Raw genomic sequence first — 23315 nt, 5'->3', positions numbered from 1 at the left:
TGGAAAATAGTGATAAAATGCACCTTGTATCCACACTGCTGAAGCCAGTCTCTAATTATTGTCTTCTGACTAGTTAACATTCCTTTTATTTTAATATAGATAAGTAGAAATGGTTTTGCAGTGTTATCAGTAACTAAGTTTCAAAATAATTTACATTCTATGTTTTACAGACACACAAAATGTTTTGAAATGTTTACTTCCTAGGTTGTTTTCCAGGAGAATATAATTTTCAAATGGAGTCAAATCTCTTCAGCTACTGTGAAGTCACCCATAAGTTAAGAAAGAGAACGATTGTTAAGAAACTTAATAATATTTTTCTTGAAAGAAAGCTATTTTAAAAACACTTCATATAGGAAAGTGGAAGATTGGCATGGCAAAGGCCAAATCCCAGCACATTTAACCAGTGAAATGAATAAGGAGAACAGCACTTGGAAATCATAGTATGTATAAAAACTTGTGATCTTGCCATTAGGGACCTGTCTCAAAGCTCATGGGAATTGTTACACAGCCTTCTCTAAGCTTCAAAATCTTAACAGCATCTTGGATGCAAGCCCCCAGTAGGAAGGTGCCTCTCAGAAAAACACAAATTCATTTCTATTTTAGAACAAACATTTGAGAAATCCCTCTCCTATACACAGACTGAAGAGATTCTTTCATTCTGGTCTTTGTAACAAGTCTAAAGCATCCAACTGCATCTCACACAACAAATGACCTATCAAAAATTGTCTTTTCCTGTGCTCAGAGTATATTTGCATCTATACACTTCAATATGAAGCTCCATATGAATGTTTAAAACAGTAATGGACATACATAATTATATATATTATACAATATATCCCTAAGAGTCCCTGAATAATTTTACCTAATGAGATGATAGAAATAAAGGCAAAATTTACTGGAATGGGTACTGTTCTGTAACACATTACACAGTAATTAACTCAAGGATTTGATAGAGCACCACTTACATGATGAGCGCTTTAGAGCTACTGAGCTCTCGTGTGCTGCTGCAGAATGAAAGCAGTGCAAAGCCTTTTTGACCCCCAAATCACAGACAAAAATGAAAATGCAGTTTGAAAGAACAAGGCATGCAGGAGTAAGAGTAGGGTGTTCTGAGGCTTTTGGTTCTAAGCCACCAAATACCATGATATGGCATGCCTTGCTGCATTTCTGGGTTCATGAAATATACTTTATACGGTAAGAGGTTGGGAGTTTTTCAAGTTCTTTTGTTCCACAATTTTTACCAGTGTTATTCCATACATATTACTACCTCCAGAGTACATTTACAGTGGAAATTGCCACCTGTCAGGTATTTGAAAATAAGCAGAATCTTTCAAATGGCTTTACTAGCAACTTCTTTTCTTTTATAGTGTTGGAAATGCATCACTATAGTATTTAAACACTAGTTTAATTAAACAAGACACCAGTGGTTATGGAAGATTATTCCTCTCCTCTGCCTAACACTCTTCAAAATCAAGGTTGCTATTTCTTCACTTGCTGCTAACCTCTGTGTGGCAGCATTTCAGAAAAGATTATATTCTATTCTGAACCATGTTCAGAACAGGAATCTGATTTTTCAATTATATCATCTGCAAAGTCATGTTTTAGTAAGCAGCACAGGAGGAATATCTGAGAAGACAGTCTTGTGAACCAAGTTAAATATTACTTAATGAAGAAGTAGGATTTGTACTGAATTATGTACCAGTCCTGCATGTGAAATAAGGAGTACTCTTCAGCCCTGAGTTTCTTGCTCAGTGCTCCAACACTCATATCAATGACAGAAACACACAAATGTTTTGCTTTGAGGTAGGGAGAAACAACAAAGCCAAATTTCTGAGCTAACCAAGGGTTTCTCTGCAGAAATTTAGTCAGAGGTTAAAACACTGCCAAACACTTGAATGTTACCAGCGAAATCCATTTTTCATGGAAACAGAGATAGGTCAGGCAGTCTAAGCAATGCTCAACATCAGACCAAGAAACGAGGAGGCAGGAGATTTTTCAAGTTCTCCAAGAAGCCTTTACCAACACTGTTCTTCCAGCCTGAATGGAATGGAAATCTGACCAAGCTACTCATGGCTCTCTCAGATACAGAACCACTCATGTCTACACCGGCAATGAGCATGCCCTAGGGATTCTTCCTTCTTGGGAGTCTCAGAGTACACACATGAGAGCAGCAATGTTGTTCCTCAAATCGTTGTCCTTTGGACGGAGCTAAGGATGAAGATCTCACCACTGTGCCACCCATCTGTGGCAGTGTTTGCCATCTAGACTCGTGCCCTCCAGCAGTTTGCACTTTGGTATGTACTGAGCGCTCTCAGGGCCAGTACCTGGCATGAACTTCCCTGCTGGGTGAAGAACTGATGTTGATGCTCTCTGGCAACCAGAGTGAACTGCGACAAATCAAACTCTGTTCCATCTGTCTTTGCAACCTTAAGCAGTCACATCCAGCAAGCCCTCCTCCACTGGGCAGCAACTTGAACCGCTTCACAGAGCAGTTCAAGTGCTCTTTCTGGTTTTGCCAAATTCCTGAAGGATCAGGTCTCGGTCTGTTTTCAGCAGAGGAATGCGGTCAGTGGTTTTACAGACACAAAGATCACGGGGCTCTTACGGAACACAGCACGCTTCCATTGCAGGGCTTGCTTGCCTCGGACTTTAAACAGATAAAGGCAAGGCTGGAAGTAGAAGGATCCTGCCTGCCAGATCCAAAAGTATGGAGCTGTGCTCTATGAGCAAGAAGCGTTAGTCAGTGAGAAGGCTGGCGTAGGTGTGAGGCTGTGCTGGTAAGCACAGCATTAGTTCCACTCCCAGGTTTTGGAGGGCGTAGTTATGAGGTCACTTATTCCACGTTGGACTCTGCCCCGTTTTACAGCAGGTATGCAGAAGCAATATTGATTAAATTTTGCAATAATTAAATAAAAATAATTAATATCAGTCACAGTAAAAGAAGCTGCTTCTTTAAAAAAGTAGTTCTAATAGTAGTTACTTCCTACAAAACTGCACCTGATTCCACATTTTAAAAATATAAATATAGCTTGGAAAACAACTGAAAGTGCTAAAATAGGAAACACCCATAAATATGCTATGTTTTCCTTGCTGAATATCTCCAAAACAGAAAAAAGCAGAATAAATTTTGGAGAAAATTATGTCAGATTTATCTAACAGAGATATTTTTGAGCACTAGCAGAATGAAAAATTGAAGTTAACTGCAGAAAAAGTAAAGTGTTATAGGAGACACTCAACATTATAAAACTAAGAACATGCACATATGGTTACCAAGTCAGTCATCTCTTAGCTTTCAGTGAAAAGAAAGGGAAGGGTTTTAGCTCATTTCTGAAAAGTGAAAAGTTGAATCCCAGTAAGCGACATAATAAATAATCTAATTATAACTGAGCTATCAAATGTTTTATTTTAAAGCTTATATCATGAGTTTCTGAGGCCCTGTTCAAGGGTTTGAGGTCCTAGTTTTATACCAACATTATTATAGCCTATTTCACATCGATACCTCCACATCTACAGAATCAGGGTTGCAAACAGTACAAGGAAATACATCTTTCAAAGCAGCTGTTTTGTTTTAGCTCTTGGTAGGTCAGGGAAGCACTTTTATTAGTTTCAGCCTTCTATAAATTACTAATTAGTGGTTTTCATTCAGGATTAATGTATCCTGTTATTATGACATGTAATATGTGAAAAAAATAACAGAGAATTTGAATAGCATACTTGTGGGAATTTGTTACCATAACTAAGGGGGAAAAAATATCTATCAATACTTACCAAACTACAAGGAAAATAAGTGTGATATGCATACCACAAGCAAAACGAATCTATCACAGCTACACCTCCTTATTTTCCATAACATTTAAAAGTCAGCTACCAGAAGACAGCTCTTAGCAACCATCTTTAAGACAGTGAACTCCCATTAAAGAGATCAGTGCAGACCAGGCACTTGCTGAAAAGGTCTCTGGGAATGAGACAAATTCCACCTTCTGAAGGACTAAGGGTAAAATGGGAAACAATTACAAAATTCGTGTGGCCAAGATTTCCCTGCCCTATCTGATAAGAAAATATTTTTATCGGAGGTTCTGCTTTCATTGTAAATTACATAAATCAGGCACTGGGGTTCTAATGGCTAATATTTACCATCTCCATACTGCTTACTTCAAATAATTTCTCCATGTAAAGGTATGCATAATGTATACATATAGAATCACAAGGACTCCCTACTGTAAAAAAAACTTAGAAAGCCTTTTAAAAAAACAAAGAAACAAGCTTCTTATAGGAGGTTATAGGAATATACCTCTAATGATCCTGTTACTTCAGATGTTTTCACACTGTTCACCTCAAAATGCACCACGTACATTTAAGTTTTCCTGAAGGAAACAGACTTAGGATTTTACTGTGCTACGTGAAAAGCGCTTCTCCAGTAATTTCTTCTCTTTGGAACTATGCACTTCACTTCTTAGGGATTAATGAAACACAGTGATGCATGACATGAATGGCTTATACAGACTGCAGGAAGAGAAGCCAATCACCTTTACCTGAAGTGGGAGACTTGCAACGCTCAAGCTCCAGGGAAACTGGACTGTCACTGAGTTCAGTCAGGCCTGAAAAAATGGAGTTAAAGAGTTAAGTTACAATCTAACAGGGCATGCTTCAACTTTCTTGGTTGATGATATTCTGCACTTTTAAAGTCAATTTGGAGAAAGGAATGGTGTGAAATGAGAGGGAAATAATCTGTTTCAGATAAGTGCAGTTATCAGGCTGTCACTGCAGCAATTTAGGCTTGGTTTAAAAAAAAAAAAAAAAAAAAAAATCACACCTTGTTAACTCAGATTTGTTTTCCCAGTGCCTCGGGATAGAAAAGAGTGACTGTACCTAACAAAAGAAAACTAGTAAGTGTAGTTTAAAATTTAAAAGTCTGTGATATGACTCAAACTCATTCATCCCTGTCAAACTGATGTGGAAACAACTCTATGCTTTCAACTGCTGCGTAATGCAGGGAAGAAAGCTTAAAAGAGGGAAAGAAAAAAAATAAGATCACCGCAATTGTGCAATATTATAACTTTCATGAATTCACACAAGACAGGTCATTTTAAAGGACACAGAAGCACTGATAATGCTGGCTGAGTATAATGCTGAATTTTTTGACAAAATACTTTACATGTGGTTTATAAATATCTGTCAGGAACTCCACCTAGATGGAAGACAGCACCAAGGAAAGCAATCCTAGTCTATACTGTGCAAACTCGAGCTTGTTTCTGTGAGCAAACTAAGATCCATCTTAGCTGAACGTTCAAGTTCAAACATGCCTTTTGGCATGGAAGGGAGGGAAAGTCTGAGCTCACTTTGTCCTTCACCACGGGCTAACTGTTGAGTGGGGCATGGCCACACCTATTCAAATGCAGCCTTTGGATGTATCCATAACACCCTGTGGCTCACCCTTGTTACGGGAGCTCTGGCACTCCATGCCATGGTTACGAGGGACTGACAGGCAGCCCTGCCCACACACTCACGTGCCAGCTAGGTGGACGCACAGCACTGAGGTCAGAGCCCACAGTCAGGTGTACATTGCTGTCATACCGATGCTGGATTCACACACACTCTGCTTGTGCTGCATCCTGACAATCAAACACCCTACAAGAATTTTTCAGTATGCTTTAAACAGGCACCATGGCTCCTGTAAGATTACATGTTATAATTTTTATTGCTTCTGGACCCTCAGGCCCAGAGACCCTCACCACTAAATTTCATACACATTCCTGTTTTGGAAAATTCTGCCACTCAGTCACCAGTTCTGCTCTCTTAATGTTGAAACCAGTGGAATCTTCAAGTAGGTACTGACAACTTTATTACAATGTATTTTTGAACTGCTAAAAGAACTGGAGAGGATCCAGAGCCCCAGCCAGCAGAACAAAACCAGTAATGAAGATGCAGGAGTGCAAGAATAATGATGAGAGTCCTTTGGAAAGCCAGCAGTATTGATTTAGTCTGTTAAGTCAGTATTAACAACATACTTGCTTCTGACTTAAGAAACAAGATCTGCCAAACTAGACGGTATTGTTGAAAACCAAACATTTTTTATTTTGAAAAATGTACTTGAATCTTTCTTTGATTTCACTTAGAATCTGTGAGAAAAATTTACATTTCAATCAATTGTAAGTTCAGTCACTCTTGATGTTATGAGAATATTCAGGAACTGTAATAATTTAGGAAGCCTCTCTTGTACAGCAGATCTTGCTTCCAATTTAACCCAAGGTTTCTGTATGTACCTAGAGATTTGGGACAGAATTGATCTTTCCTGCAGAACTGCCCACAAGGTGCAGCGGGAGCAATTTTGGCACATTTGAATAGCATCAGAGGCCTTGGATAAATAAAACTTACACTGTTTCTCTTGTAAATGCATTATTGGAGATACGTAAGTTTTAACACCTTGTCTAAGATGTTCTAAACATTGTATAATTAGTTCTTCTGTTGGATAAAATATCATATCTCAGGTCAGACTTTGCTTCTAAATAGTTTTTTTTTAACTATGGTGTTCATAAAAGCAATATTCCATCTCAATATAAATTATGATGCTATGGACTTCAACAGGAAAAACACCAAACTGCACCACCCAAGAGCAACTGCAGTTAGATCACGACTTCTTCACGTTTGGCACAATTTGCAACACGAAACATTAAAGATACATTTCATGTTATGGTATTTAAGAATGTTGAACAGGTAAACTTCTCCACAAACCTTGACTGGCTGCTAAGCCACTGTCACACCTAGCTGTGACCAGCTACAGATGCCTTTGAAGAAGTGCAGAATATCCCCCTGTGAAATGCCCTGCACTACAGCACGGGCTTAATCCCACTTAGATTTGCTTAAGCACTTCCACTTGCAGATTTTCTCCCGCCATAAATCTTTCTTGCTTTGAAATACTATAATGAGTTCTGCTCATTACACACCCATTTACCCAAAGTCTCTTCCAATCTTGCTAAATTCTATGAAGATGTTGTAAGGCAATGAATTGCTCAATCATCATTCACTGAAAAGGATAAACACACATTCGTAAATTTTTATGTGTTACCTTTGATTCCACTAAATGTTTCTCTTGGAGATAAGAAAGTGAGCTCCCAAGATTTTCCTTGTACTACTGCTCATTTTTTACTCCATTTCCTTTTTAAGGAAACCAAACTAAACATTTTCAATAATTTACCATGTATAAATATTTCCATGTACCTTAGCTTCCCTCAAATGTCTGAGAGACTACAACAGCTACTGAAGTCAGATTAAAAAAATATTTTTACTTTCCATTTTGAATTCTGTAGTCAGTTTGTGCCCCAAGATATTTTAGCTCTTTTTAGCACCCCAAACCACTACCCCACCAAATTTTAACCCCACGTAGGGCAAGAGAAATATAGCAGTAAAAATAAAGGCAAAAACCTGAGACTGGCAATGTGAACAACCATCTGAGAGAAGATATACCCATGGACATTATAAAGAAATTTTCTTTGATGTGAGCAAATCATAAACGTGTAAATAGTGCAAGATGTAACTATATCACATACGGCATTAGAACACTTTTACAGACATGTCCTATGGACACTTTTCTAAGTTTAGAGTGATTTTCATTTCCTTTTTATTCAAGGATCAAAACCCATACTGGTATGAGGTAACAACTTTAATGAACCCATAATTTAAAATTATGTTTCAAATTTGAAATTTCTCTGTATGTTTGAATGATTCAGACTGATCATTTATTCTGAACCACCCAAAGCCATCACATCTTTGCTTATAAATAAATGAATTATAAATAAATTATCATAAATATTCACAAGCTAATAAAATAAGTAAGCTCAGCGTTATCTTAATCCCCCATCTTCACACTGAATTATCATGCTATGTTTTCCTTATGTTTATATACCTATATATATCTATGTATGCATTCTTTGGAAATTAGTTCAGAATATAGCTGTTGACTTAAACTCAACCTATATTAGCTTCTTAGATGTGACTTAAAATGTCAATTACTGATATACAATGATTCATAGCACACAGTTTTCTGTGTCCTCCTGTCAGACTCACCTCCTCTCAAGGGACCGGTCTGAGGGAGGAACAAGGACTTCTCACTGAAAAGTCTTCATTATGAAAATTATTTTGCAATGGATCAACATCCTTTGGATTTGACAATATTTTGGATGCCTCACAAAGACTATTTTCTTGTTCTACCAACAGATGGTATGAATTTCTAATAGGAGATGCAAATTCTTTTTGCATCATTTTGGTATTTTTATATTCTGCTGCAGACATTATCCCTCCACATGCAATAAATGTACTTGTCTTAATATTTGAATGCATGTTACCCAAAATCATGTAACAATATGTACAACTTGATTTCAAGTGAAGAAGAAAACCAACCAACCACAAAATTCTGCAATGCAGCAGAGAGAGTTCATTTTATTTAGCTTGTCATATAATCTTGCTACAAAGGGAGTTTGCTGCAGAAGTTACAGCAAATGGAACCAGTCATCAACACCTGAAAGTTATCCCCAGCTTTGCACTTATGCCCTTCTTAGCTTCTTATTTTCCTCAAATTACTTCCCTGATCAGACAATTATGTTCCAGTCTCTTCCACTGTGTATGCCTAGAAATGGTTACATTTGTTCCCTCCTTACTTCCCTTTCCCACTTTCACCTCCCATACCAGAGAATGTGCTGCCTTAATTCTCTAAGTCCACTCTGGATGCGTTTGAAAAGCCTACTCTACAGATGTAACCATTTATTTTTATTACTATTGACTAAAATTTGAAACATTGATTCCATCACTGTGCTTTGCATATTGGATGTCCTTTGCACTATTGATTATGTCTTTCCTCTGGAAAGCCTCTCTTCTCCAACTTACTGGTTCTTTCCTCTTAAATGTTCATTCTTTTTTTTTTTTTTTTCCCCTTTCCCTGTTCAGTTGCAGGACATCCCAGACTGAAATATCAACACTTTCTTTCTCTGACCCAGTATTTGAAGAGATTCTCTTGTATAAACATGGCAACGATTATATATATATATATATATATATATATCCCTAGTGATTCATAAGTACACATCTTTAACTTGGATTTCTTCCATCCAAGCTAGAGTAGTAATACTGTCTTTCTAAAATCTACTCAGGAGTGTCTGACATGAACTTAACAACACCAAGATGAACTCTATTTTTTTTTTTTTTTTGTGCTGAAGTGTCCTCTTTACTACACCAACAGAGCTATCAGCACCACTGTCTTCTCTGATACTATAATCCATAATATTTGTTCCATCTTTGAAGGTCACACTTTAACTCTTGTAATTAGGCTGGGCATTAAATTATATCGTCTCTTCCTGCAAATAACCTATAAATTGACCAACAAAAATCTAAATATCTTGCTCATTGATCATCTCTTCTTTGGCTTCAATGCCTACAAGTCTTATTTTCTCATACTGATCCACATGAAATTATCTTCCTGCTTCATTACTTAATTGAATCAACTACTTGTACATCTTGCTATGAACTTCCATTTTTATTGATATAACCCTTAAAAGTTTAGACCTAATGCTTCTGTTATCACATGACTGCTCCTGCTTTTGTCATAATAATATCGGCTTTGACTGCAGAATCGCCAAAAATAATTTGCTTTTCCCATTATCATCCCTTATGAGAAAAGATAAACTTGTAAGCAAAATCCAGAATCCTCTCTTAATACCCCTCTTAAAATTCATCTCTCTGATAAGAGATAAAGCAGAACTTGAGAATGACTTTGCAAGATATTTTCAGTCTGTGACAGGTTGTAGTCCTGTTCTTGATCTTACTGTTTGGTGCATCTTTCAGATCACACAATATGTAGTCCTGTATAAGTATCAAATGACAAAAGCAAGAACCAAACCATTTTTGAGGAAAGAAATTAAGCTGTTAATGATCTTGCCTAAAACTCAGACTAATGCTGCACAGGAAGATTCTGCAGACTTTTCTGATTATGAGGATTAAGACAGTAGCAAGATAATACATTTTCAGCTATGAAAGACTCTATGGTCCATGTTTGTAATTATGAATGAAAACAATCGTAATTTTGCCCTTAGAATTTATTAATTTTTTAGAGGTGGGAAAAAAAACCCCAAATATTTGACTGCTGTCTGTCACTCTGGTTCTCTGTTACAGACTTGAAATTAGCAAGATCAGACTAATAGACTTCAAGACATCATACACCAAACCTTTTTATGGGCTGCAGAATTTCTAACTGGACTAGTCTTTTAACTAAACAGACCACCTTTAATGAACTATTATGAAATAAAGTCATAGAAATCAGCCGAGAGGGACGGAACAGAATGTGTCATGAAAGTGCACAAATGTATTTCAATAGCTACATAACTTTATATTTATGAGAGATGATAAAACAACTTCACTCCTTTATCCTGACTATACTGAATATTTAACATAAAATTGCCTATCCTGTTGTTCTGTGAAAAGTGCTTTAAAAAAAGGCATCCTAGAGACCTAATTACATATAAGCACTGCAGTTAATTAAGATATGTATGGCTCATTTGTTGAACAGTCATTTAAAAAAAATTAATTATAGCTTTGTTCACTGCATTCTGCAGTGATGAATAGTAATATTTAACTTTCATATCAGTATAACTCAAAATTTAAAGACATTAAAAACATGAATTTTTATAGTCCTCTTTGATGTATGTATTTTTATGCCTGCTTTACATTCCCAAAGATCAGAGGCATAGGATAGTTCCCCAAAGCCAAATATTTAAGTACCAAACCAAGATATTTAATATTTTAAATTTCACTGCATCCAAGCCAATGGGTACTCTTTTAAGCCACATTGTTCTTCTGTAAAAAGGAAGAATAAATTGGTAACTAGAGATAGTGCCATTGCAAAACAAGAAATGCTTCATATCAGTAAATGTACATGGAAACAAATATAAAACCAAAGAAAGATACTTTCACCAAGAACATAACATTGTTGAAAAATAATTTCTAAGGCCCAATCTGTCCCATGTAACACTGAGGTTTTCTCTTTGACTTTCTTTTCAAAGGAAAGAATTTCTCTATAATAAAGATAATCATCAAAAATAAGCATGGTTGACATGACAAAATGTAATAAGTTTGCATGCATGCTGAATGTGTTTAAAAACACATTACAAAGCACAAACACATGGGTTTAAGTCAGGCATAGTCCAATCATGATAAAGCTTTTTGCCTAACCTTTATAGAACTTACTCTGATAGGAAGTACGGATCCGTTTCGTTAAATCTGGATAAAAGTTAGACAGGCCACGCATGCAAAAGTTGTCTTTGGAACATGCCAGTACACCAGCATCAGCAGCAGGCAGAGGAAAGAGAGAAAAAACAGTCTAAAGTGAAAGGAAGTGATACCATAACCAGCATCTAGAACAGCCAAGGTGAAGAAATTTCAGCAGATGCTTACCTTCCAATTGAGAAATATAACAAGAAAAATAATCAAAAAAGTAAAGGATGTGGGATGGATGGTGAGAAAGCAGCTGAGGCTTTTTTTAGATGCATAGTTTCTATGAGCAATCGAGACGTTGCAATCCTTCTTAGCGGTCACTTATCCTCAGTGGGCTCCATTCTGGCAGCACTGGATAGCTGGAATGATGGCTTAAAGGATTGACCCAGACTGCCACTGACAGAGAAAAACCCTCTGTGAAACAGTGCTGATAACAGCTTTTTCTACGTGAGCAATCCTCCACCTTTTGTACAGAGTTCTGCAGCATGTTGTTTGTGGCTAGCTGCTCACATTTCTTAGGAAACCGCGGTGGGTTGGCTGAAACCAGACAGAGAAGCTGAAGGTAACTTGAAGCTGCTGGTCTCTTCTCTCCTCAGCTGTGCCAAATCTACATATTTAACACTTGGCACAGAAGGGAACTAAGCTTGCCATGATTGAATGCATAGAAAGGGAGATAAATAGTCTTTCAGGAGCAGAAGTAGGCCTGAAGACTTGTATTTTATTCTATAAATTTTCCTCTAGATTTTACTTTCTATTTGGAGTGTAAACACATTCCCAATTAAAAACAAATATTTCCCATAACCCTATGGAGAAGTAGGATTTGAAGTAGTGTAGAGTCTGCTGATGAAAATGCTGATGGCATAAACCCACTATAATATGTTGCTTTTATAATTTTAGGGTTAGATTTAAAACTCCACATTTTCACAGATATTTTAAAATCTAATTCTAAGAATTCACAGCTATTCAAAACACATTTCATAATTGTGTCTGACTCTTGCATGTTACTATGGAATATGTCAAGCCGAAAGACTTGAAACAGATGATCTGACTTTTTCTCATACAAGTAAATGTTTAGATAACCAGCAAAGTATGGTAAAATTTATCTCTATTGAAGTATTTCTAATACTTCATATACATTTCTAATACACAACACAATATAACAGTTATGACTTACTGTGATCCTCTTAGCATCAAATTTTAAAAGGGATGTTGTAGATTTATATTAAGAACTTCAGTTCACTAATGAAGTGCTTAATTTGAGCTCTTGTGTCACCTACATAACAAGCCTCCCAGGTGTTACACATCTCTAAACACAACTGACTGCTCAAGCAAATAGCACCTGACGGAAGCTTAAATTTAAGCTTAAATTGATATGATTTACTTATTTACTTATTGATTTACAATTTACTTATTGATATGAACTTATTGACACCAGAAAGAAAATAGCATACAAACTACACTTCAAGGGATTGCCAGAGAAACAATTTATTGCTCTGCTCGTTATGATTTTTTACAGACTCAGCTAAGGGAATTACTTGCTGACCTCCATCCCAAAAGGAAACAAACAAACAAACTCACAAAACATTTTATTTCTGAGAAAGTGCCCGGACCTAGAGCACGTCAAGTTTCTTTTGCCATGTTATAGGAACTCCATTGGCCGGCAAATAGTCATGCATTCCAAAAGCACTAGAAAAAGCCACAGGCAAAAAAACCAAAGAAACGTATCAAGCTCCTAAGCACAATGATTTCTCTCCTACCTGCAGCAAACTGCCTGCTCTTGCGAGGGGAGCGGGGCTGGCGCTGGTATGGATCGCTGGATCCATAGAGGTCCAGGGTGCCCATGCTCAGCAGGACTGTCTTCTGCATGAAATCCACAACAGCCAAACCATTGCAGTTCCCAAAAGCCACTCTGCAAAGAGAAACGTCCCTCAGAAGTGTTAGCAATATGTAATTAAATCCTGAAAGCAATAATAATTATTATTATGAACAGTGCAAAAAACTTTTTCTTCAGGAACTACTCAAGCTCACATTTTTTATTTCCTATAGATTTGTAATCCTGAGTTTTAAAAACTGCTTTCTGAATTATCTTTCCAAAAAGCAGACTCACAACTTCCATCAATTTTCTGTACCGGACACATTGCAGTAATGTCTAAACGTTGCTTCACTGAACAACAAAATTCTAATAATAATGATATCAATTAAGCCTAAAAATTGGGATGTAGGTCTTAAAAAATGGTTATGCATTTATATAAAATACAAATATGAATTAAAATATAAATACAAATAAATGTAAAAAAAATCCTATAGAGCTAAATGCAAATGACAAATGAAATATATCCTGCTGTATTGTGGAGATACCCAAATCTGAAATGCATTTGTAAAATTTCCTTCCAATTCTGTCCGGTTTTCTACAGCAGTGATTCCTGTTAAAACAGTCTCTACCCTTCTGAAATGCTTCTGCAAATGCATTTTGATGGTAGTTTGATTTATGGGCAAGATCTCTCTCCTTCTGTATTAGACTGCAGTTTTAAATTCCAGACAGAAAGCATTGCAGGTACGGCCACAAAGAAACTCAAAAAACCAAATCATGTTCAATCATATTCAGAATTACTTGCTATCCAGTTCTGTCATTTTATGTAAAAAGTGATTAAGAGGGTTAGTTCAAATCACTGCAAAATATTCAACCAGTTAATTCACACTAAAAGTCAGGTGTGCACTCACCTCCACCTGACTCTTCTTAATTTATCTCCAAAATATCTGAAAGGAATTTTTGCGTGGAAAAACAACATTGCAGAAGAAAAGTAATGAGGTGGAGGAAAAGCAGGGTAGCTAGAAAATTTTCTTCTGTCCTACCTTTTCTTACACTACTTCTGTTATAAAAAAAGAGGGTTCCATATAGCAAATAAAAAAGGAATATGCAAAGAAAAATGAAATTATTTTTCCTCAACTGTCAAGCTAGCAAATTAAGGCACCATCTGCAACAGTGGCTTGAATTCTACTGGTTGTTACTACACCGTGTTTGCCACCCTTGTTGCAACTCTGACCACAGTACAGCATCTATGGAAATACTACGGATGCACTCTGATTTCTCCCCATTGACTTTTTTTTCCTGTCTGGTGTCCCTAAGGGGCCCACACTGGGACCAGTACAGCTTAATGTCTTTACCAGTGACAGAGACAATGGAATCAAGGGCACCCTCAGTAAATTTGTAGACACCAAGCCTAGATGAGCCTGAGGGACAAGTGCCATCCAGAAGGAGCTGGAAAAGCTTGAGAAAGGGCTCATGTGAATGGGGTTAATGGGTTTAGACTAAAAGAGGGTTGAATGTATCTGTTCATAAGTCCCTGCATTCTGGGTGGAGGAAAAAAAGGGAAGAAAAATGACAAGTGTCAATCTCATCTATTAATACTTTAGGGAAAAAAAATAGCTATTTGCACTTTGAAAATTATTAGCCTGAGATTTATTAATTTTGGAAAACAGGAATCACAAGAAGAGCTAGTGATCATTCATACCCCTGGTCAGCAATTTAACAAAATGTTTCATTTTCTGGTCTGTATTTTTCTAAACTCATCTAATTTCACGCACAAGCACGGATTTAATATTTCTTATACCCAAACAAATTAGTTTTAAAAAGAATCTGAAATTGGTCATTAATAACTTCTGAGGATGAGTAAAAAAAACTAGACAGCCATTACTATTAACAAGGCTAAAGATAAATTGCTAGCAACCAAGTCCTTATGAAATCAAATACAAAATAAATTTCTGAGCTTTGAGCAGTTAACAGAATTAGTTGATAGGTGATGTCCTATTCTGTTGGTAAACCCTCATCAGACATTTCTTGTCAATTAATAAGCAGATTAGCTGAAAACTGTTACCCCATGAGCCGGCAATAAATTTTCATTGACTGCTTTCAGTACAACAGAACCTACTTCAAAACAAATTTATTATTTGTATTTAACCTTGTTGCTCAAGGTTAACCTAGTTCTTCAGTTGTAATTGAAGCAATTTGTAACATTTTCTTTTCTACTTTCATAACAGGAAAAAAGTTTTTGATGATCCATTTCAATGTAAATAAAACAGGTGTTAATACTTTCAATTTGTAGCCTTGCTACTGTTAAAAGTAAACCAAATACATTAAATGAAATTTTGAAGTGTCTGCAGTCTTTCATCTTTGCTGGGAATGAAAGTCTTTTTGCATCTCACTTTATTCCTGTTTCATGGCTGCAGTAAGACATTTCCAGAAATCATAGTAATTAAAAGAATACTGGAAACAGATTCCCCAGAACACACACCATTATATGTCTTCGACCTAGTTAAACTGATTAGTATAGGAAGAAAAATTAGGCAAAAGATGACCCAAATAACTGTCCAATTAGCATGGCAAAAATTATGTGTTTTCAGGCTTCATGCTGAAGTGAAATAGGTTTTTCCACATTGTGAAAATAGATAACAGGTGACAATTAAAGCAATAAACAAAAAACTCTGACAAAAGAAAGGACTGTGCCTTGTCATAGGCCTGAGGAAAAAGTTAAGAGACAACAGAAAGGAAGAAAGAAGGGAGTCTACAGAAAAAAAAAAGTAAGGAAAAAGACCTTTCTTGGGTAGATTCTGTAGGAAAGCTAAAATTAGGTTACCAGCCTACTTTATTCATACATGAATTTATTTCTGAAACAACCTTGTACTTTGCTTATGGTATTTTAAAGGAGGCTGTCCTGTAATCTATTATTGCTCCTAGCAAAGGAAACAATTTAAAGCACTTGATTGAATCAAATCAGTGGTTTAGGAAACCACTGTGACCATTAGGAGAGCCACAACCGATCAGAGTAGTTTACAAGTGAGAGAATGGTGTTGTTATACAGACGCTGCCTTGAGGTCTGAGACCTGTAAGGGAAGAAATCAGGCAAAACCTAACAATTTGCACAAGTCACAAATGCATCATGGTATAGTAAAGGAAAGAAACTCCTAGAATTCATTAATAGGATACAATCTAGAAATTCAGGCCGAAAACTTCAAAAAAACAGCCCCCAGAACACAATATTTTTGCAGAAATGTAAAAACTCTGCATTAAACTGCCAGTCTCTGAAAAGAGTCCAGTGACTTACTGAAAATCAGCCGGGGTCAGCACCTAACACCCATTACAGCCAATAGTTTTATTGGAGTAACACCTACAGGGAAAACCATTTTAATGTATCAGGGTGACTCTCAGTAAGAGAAAACATTAAAAATTTGCAAATAAACGGAACCTGAGGAAACAATTACACACACTCACTTGCACTGCCATCCAGTATACAGCATTTAAATGTTCCTTATCTAATTCTCAATTTCAGGTCACTGATTCTTGTGCAGACATTAGCACAGACATAAAAATGCTGCTCTCAGAAGACAGTTTCCAACTAAGATATGATGTCATGATAAATGGCATTTAACAGTTAATCACTTCACCATTTTCCATTAAATGCATTTCACCTTGGTGAACCTTTTCAAAATAACTTTGAAAATTACAGATTTGAAATGCAATTAGATCTTATTTGAAAGGATGGGAAGAATTATGTGAAAAGATTTAGTCTTTTAAATAGGATTAGTAAAAATATTGACAAGAATGGCAGTTTAACATCCCCTATTACAATCTCTATGTCAGTTCAAATAATTTTTCCCCTAGAAAATGCTGATTTACAGCATCTTTTGAATACTTTGCTTTGACCTTCAGCGTCTGTGGGAAATCTCAAAGTATAGTTGGAAAACATGCGACGTAGTGCAATGAGCAATAAATCAACGCAACCTTAATTCTGAGTTACTTACAGTCCGTAAGCAGAGTTTACAGCAAGACTGGTGATCTGTTGTGGAGGCTCACCATCCACCCACACCAGCTGGATAACCAGATCTGCCTGGTAGCCAGGAGGCATCCGCACAGGTCGAGCCTTAACACTAAGAAGAAGAAGACGTGCAAAATAAGAACAAACAAAAAAACAAACAGACAAACGTTGGGCCATGAAAAACAACTGCTTTGCATCATTATGAATTGTCAACTTGAATGGAAAACCTAAAATACTTCCTTTTGAGACTTTGAAAAAGGACATTTCTGTGTATTTGGAGCTTTTTTTTTTTTCTGAAGGAAAGCATGACAGAAAAACACAAGGAGGAGAGAGAAGATGAGAACATACACCTTTCTGTAGTGGTCGTCACCAGAGCATATTAAAAACTTATGGACTTGACAAATCTATTTGTCCATGTAGCGCAAAAAAGTCCTGCTTTATTTCTAGGACCATAATCACTCAATATGTGAATGAATGGTGCCCACACCTAATCTGATATAATTTTAACACCTGTTCCTACCGTGTTATGGCAAGTTCAGTGACTTGCAAAGCAGGTAGTGAAGGTGTACATTTTAAGGGGAAGTGTAAGAGCTGAACAGCTCTGTATGACTGCTTTATGTGCTTTTCTGAGTGGTACAACAGTGTGGGATACACTGAAAGAAAACATTGTGCAATAATAGCAATACTTTGAGGTATTCATGTTAGTCATTAGTACATTCACGCTGTAGTGGTAATTTACAGGTAAAACCCACAGGTCAGTGCAATTTCACAGTACCTGTTACCAGCGAGAGTGCTTGTATTGCACCCCTTTGCACACAGGCATAAAATAAGGCAGTCTACTTTATGAGAAAGTCATTCCTCATCTATCCTCTAAATGCATTTCCTTAACAGCGGCTTGGCACACTCACTGTTCTATTTCTTTTCCCTGTAGTACTCTTCAGACCTTCCATGTGTATTTGTCTGGAGCAGTAATCAGACACTTGGCATGGATATTGTAGGAAAGATGTGACAGTGCAGTTCAGCAAGAGCTCAAGCCAGTACAGCTGGCAATAGCTTTCTATCAACAGCAAACCTCTGCTGAGTTTTGCAATTTCTGACCTGTGCTGCTGGCACTAAAGCTTTGCCCCTTCTTTGTTCATATGATACATACAATCCACGAGCATTTCTGAAGTGATGCTATTCACAACCTTAATGAAGCAAGCCCTGGATTACCCAGGAGTATTCGTGCTGAGAACAAAGGTGTGAACATCTGTGAACTCAAGCTGCTAAGGGAGAGGGGTCCTTTGAGAACAGGATAAACTGAAACTACAGACAAGAGTTGTATACAGTGAAGATGTATTATTTTCAAAGAAACTTCACAGCAAGCAGAAGCTGAATATTTTACAAACAGTCCTTCAGAGAATCTTTGTGACAGAGCCCTTCAACTTCTAACGTCTGTGAAGAAGCCTTTAAGCGGCATAATAGTGGTGGTCTTTCCATCTTTACCCCATTTACAGCTTTCAGCTCCTGCCCTTAAAAATGTTAGAAAAATATAGAACAGGTAAATGAAATTCATGAACCAGGACTTAGGCTAATGCCCTTTCAGTTGAGCTTTCCATCCATATTTTCTAATGGATAACTGACGATGCGGGAGAACGCAAGAGGCAAGCACGCTGCTCCAACAAGTATCTGTCAAAGCAAGGCATTTGTACTTTCCTTCTTCTAAACAAGCCATCATGAGACTGACAATGGCTGCAGAATTAATTCTGATCTTCTAAATCACGTTTTTTAATGTGATATTACTTTTCCAATGTGTTTTTAATGACATGCTGGAAAAAATTAGACAACTTGAAGTACCTTCTAAGTTTTCTTTTGGATTGCGGTCACCTGAGGGGAAAAAAGCAAAACCCTTTCCCTCTAAATATTTTTCACTGCAAATTTGAGGATCTGCTTTGATAAAAGTGGATATTATTTCACAGGGATTTTCTCTAAGCATAGAATAAACTGTATGTAGTGAAAGACTATAATAATGGAGTAAAATAATTTCAGATTTCATGATTAAGGTTGTCATTCCCACGTTTCTGTGACATCTTCCTGCTTAAGAATCTTTGAGCTATTTCCCTTGCTTCCTTAACCATCCTGCTTGAACAGTAATGCAGATATTCAGTTCTGTACCTTGTTTTGGATGGGTTTTTATTTGAAGTATTTATAACAAAAGCCTAAGCAGACTCCAGGAGTACGAGCAGAAGGAATGTAGACATTTCAGTGATTTTCCTTGACATGTTCTTGTTAGGCTACAGTGAATTTCAGTGTTGCAAAGTTTTGGTTTTTAGTTTCTTTCACAAGATATTCACAGTTCCTTATCACTTTGGAGTTACTTGAAGCTACTGTCAAAGCCCATGATTGACCTAATTTTGGGATGATACTAGAAGTCTAGGAAGAAAGACTGGCATTCTGGGTACAGCTTTATTATAACAGCATTTACATCAAAAGTATTTATCTGCAAAATCACACATCCATTGGTTTCTTAGGTTATTACAGCTGCCTATTTCACTGCAAAATCTTCTGAAAGAACAATATTTATTCCATACTGCTGCCTGCCTCTCTCGGTAACAGTTACTTTTGATTTCAGAAAAGTGCCAAGCTTTCACTACTTCAGTCCCCCCAATTACTCTCTTCCTAGTAGCTATTCACAGACACAAACACATTCAGTCATCCTGACTTCTAGCTAAGAAAAAACTAGGTAGTGTGGAGTGCCATTCATTTGCTGTAACAATCTTGCAAAGCAGATATGAAAATGAACAGAATGGAGCCAGTTACATAACATAATGTGTGTAAAATTTCATGTGCATTATCAATATAGTTCAAGCTGTGCACTCACCCTCCATGTGCAGGTGGCTGCAGCTTTATGTTAATATTGCTCTATTTTAGATTCTGTCCTGTTGCCCACCTGAATGACTTGCATATAAAGTCAACAGCATCACTCTGGTCTTTACTGAATTTTTGGGGTTTTTTTTTTTCTGTGTTTTCAGCACTACTTTCATTTTACCACTATAATTCTGCTTAGATCAGAAGTTCTTAGACAGACAAGGCCTGTGGCCCCAGCGAAGGTTTGGGGGGAAGGTGTGGATATTTTTATGTCTTTCCTGAGAAATAGGACAATAGCATACATAAGTATACTTTTATCTAAATGTAGGAGTGTGCCAGCAGTTCTAGGAGTATAATTACTCTGACTGAAAAATCACTTCTCAGTCAAAATAAGATTGCAGTTACCTTGTGTAAAATTTGTCAAAAATTTATTGGCCAGCTTAATGTGAGATTACTTGAGTTATGAAAACTTCTAGAAACTAACAAGCTGAACCTCTCTGGGTTCATTACAACTTTTCTGCCTCCAACATCAACAATTCCTCTCTTTCCCAGACAAAATCAAGTAAGAATCTCTTAAGCAAAAATCTTGGCCAGTGAAATGATTAAATGATTGCATTGTTCCTGATAGCAATGCTATAAATAGATTTCCCATTTGGATTTTTTTAATAACCGATCTCTGCCTCTTCTGTTGATTTTCATAGTTCAAATTAATGATTAAACTGAGGTCTGAAGTTCAACTGCCTGACTGAATGAGGTGGACAAATGAACAGAATGCCAAAAAATACTGTTAATTTTACAAGGACAATATCACAATATTGCTTTTAATTGCTAATTTGAAATTGCCATTTTCAGGAGCCAAGCAGCCCAAAGTATCTGCAAAATCAGGAAATAATAATTTTAACTGCTTTTGAAATAATAGAGGCATTTAAAAGATTTAATAATAATTAGACCAAAAAAATAATGAATTCACCAAAATGAGAGCAACTATTGTCAGAAAAGCACCCTAATTGCTGGAAAATTACCGTTTATAGAGTTTTGTACAGAATTCTTGTTTTAAACTATTCAAATCCATAATTATCTGCCTTATTAATAGGACCATGTTAATCTACTCTAAAACAGTGAGAATGTATTCTAGTAGAAAACAATTTGCTTCTTTCTAAAGATTAAACAAATATACACTTCCACACAGTGCAACTGTTTCATAATTGTACATTTTAAGGATTGTTTCATAAGTATGAACACAGTATCCACACCTTACACACCATAAAATACATACAGTTCTTCAATTAAAAAAAATAAATTAGTGTTATATTAATTAATGAATGAGAGAAGGCTTTGCACATGCTGGTTTTTATGGAAGTTTCTTCATGAACTATCCTCAGAAATTCCTTGAAGATTTACTCCTAGATCACGCTGGAAAATTACAGTCAAACCTTTACTGTAGCAGTTTATATTCTTCACAATTTTAAAATTTTATCCTTTTAAAATCCATTGTTGATTATTTAGCCTTAATTATTTTGTTTGTTCCATATTCTGGCTTCTTCTCATTTTGTGTCACATACAAACAATTAATCTCTTTTTCTTGGGAGCTGAGGGATTGACTAACGGAAAAGAATGGTTTTTAGAAGGATCAATATTAAAACAATGGCATAGACTTACCTAAGACATGGGATACTGTCCTTCATCGTTCCTTCACATGCTACAGTGTTGGTACTGCCTGAAAGGCTCTTTAAAGAAGGAAGCTGGGAGGAGGCATCTGGAAATGGAGGATTTGTCTCTGGTTCAGGGGTGATGATGTCTTCCACTTCGCACTGAAGTCGTACCTCTAACGACTGAAATAAATAAAAAGCTAAATTATCCTTCCATAAGGAAAGCTGCTGAAAGCACTGTTACTTTCAAATAAATATCAATATGCCTTTTTTTTTAAATAACCCCTATTTATCATTATAATTTGCAGGCAAAGAATACTGCCATTTGTTATTTATGCAGAGTAACAGCAGCATCAGATAGGAACCAGAAGGATCACCAGCTCTGCCTCCTGATTGCTCGTACAACAGAGTCTCTACCAGACAAGTTTGAGCCAGGATGGATAAGCCTGACAGTGTGAACAGCACTGATACACGATCTAGATTTGTCCACAGGTGGGGGCCAGGAAATCAGAGATTACAGCACAGACAGTTCTGTGTTCCTTAGAATGAACATGAGTTTGGTGGACTCTAGAAAGCAAAATTCAAACCAGTTACCTTTTGCTTTCCTTCTGGCCTCTCTAGAAAGTGAACCCTACAATCCTCTCCACTAATTCAGGAAATATTAACTGAAGGACTCCAGGGAGGAACTGGACAGGAAGTTCAAATCTAGGTAAGTCAATACTGAGCAATTCTTTCTACCTCATGAGTTGTCCAAGGAAATCCTCATTTTGAAAAGAATAAAAACCAAGGTACAGCTCTCACAGACAAGGTCTGGGGATTACTAGCTGAGCAGTAATTTCAGTGCTACTATTTTGAAAGGAATAGAAGCAATTGCAGAGGTCGACACTGCAAGCTCCATCTTTATGATCTTTCACAGAGACATCATCTACACCAGAATGAAAATAAACAAAATAGCTAAATTTCATGAGAATCAGAAGATAAAGGTGAGTAGTACTGAAGGGTCACCTGTTTCTCAACCATTGTGCTAAAACACACAAGATTTCAGAAAGAAGTGATTCTGTTCAACCAGGAGAGAGAGTTCTTTCTCAAAATTTCACTTTCATTTCTTCTTTCAAAATCCATGGATATTTTGTGTCTGAATCAGTTAAAGAAACCTACAGACAACATCTGCCTTCAAAGACTAATGAGTGAAATATTGAGTTCAGGAAAATCTAATCTGGAAGTAATTGCAGCTGACTGAAACAATTTATAATGCTGTTTAATCTTTCTGCAGGACTGTTGAAGAGTATTTCTTCTGCTTGCCATGTTAGAAGTGCATCATTCTTCTTTGAATGTTTTTCTGCATGTATTCCTTTTACTACTAAAATGAATTTTGTTAAGTTCTAGCTGTTGTGCATGGGAAGAGAGAAGGAAAAATTCAGGCTAAAAACACAATTGGTGAATTTTTCTTATGTTTTTGTCCCTGCTTTGACTGGACTTAGGAGGGTTATAGAAATGTTGAACCAATTTATTTTGACAAAAAGCAAAGATATTTGGGGGGGGATCTCATCGTTAGGCTGATTAATTCCCCTTTCCACGTTCAAATGAGTGTAAACTTTTTTTCTGATATTTCTTCTCAAGAGCTTTGAGGAGAACCTTCACTGAGCAAAGACTGCTCACTGAGAAAGTGATCATGTTTAATATTATTAGATCCTTTTGAGATAGGATGGAGTGGATTCAGGTAAGAAAACAAAACCAACAGCAGCAA

At 36.6% G+C, this 23315-nt stretch overlaps 1 protein-coding gene across 7 annotated transcripts in view; it reads right to left on the bottom strand.

Moving 5' to 3' along the window:
* STXBP5L (syntaxin binding protein 5L) overlaps positions 1-23315 on the bottom strand; it is a 179095-nt gene that overhangs the window by 32902 nt on the left and 122878 nt on the right. For 2 of the 7 annotated variants that reach the window (XM_040054644.2, XM_040054645.2), the window contains exons 16-20: positions 21579-21751; positions 17059-17184; positions 13017-13168; positions 11233-11304; positions 4533-4598 (exon numbers count right to left, since the gene is read on the bottom strand). In XM_040054644.2, coding sequence (XP_039910578.1) covers positions 4533-4598; positions 11233-11304; positions 13017-13168; positions 17059-17184; positions 21579-21751 — 589 coding nt within the window. The remainder of the gene's footprint in view (positions 1-4532; positions 4599-11232; positions 11305-13016; positions 13169-17058; positions 17185-21578; positions 21752-23315) is intronic. The other 5 variants (XM_040054646.2, XM_040054648.2, XM_040054647.2 and 2 more) reach the window with 3 other exon arrangements.

This window comes from Hirundo rustica, chromosome 2 (assembly GCF_015227805.2).
Source record: "Hirundo rustica isolate bHirRus1 chromosome 2, bHirRus1.pri.v3, whole genome shotgun sequence".
NCBI lineage: Eukaryota > Metazoa > Chordata > Aves > Passeriformes > Hirundinidae > Hirundo > Hirundo rustica.
The sequence above is the reverse complement of the archived record's forward strand: the minus strand, read 5'-3'. Positions and strand labels throughout refer to the sequence as shown.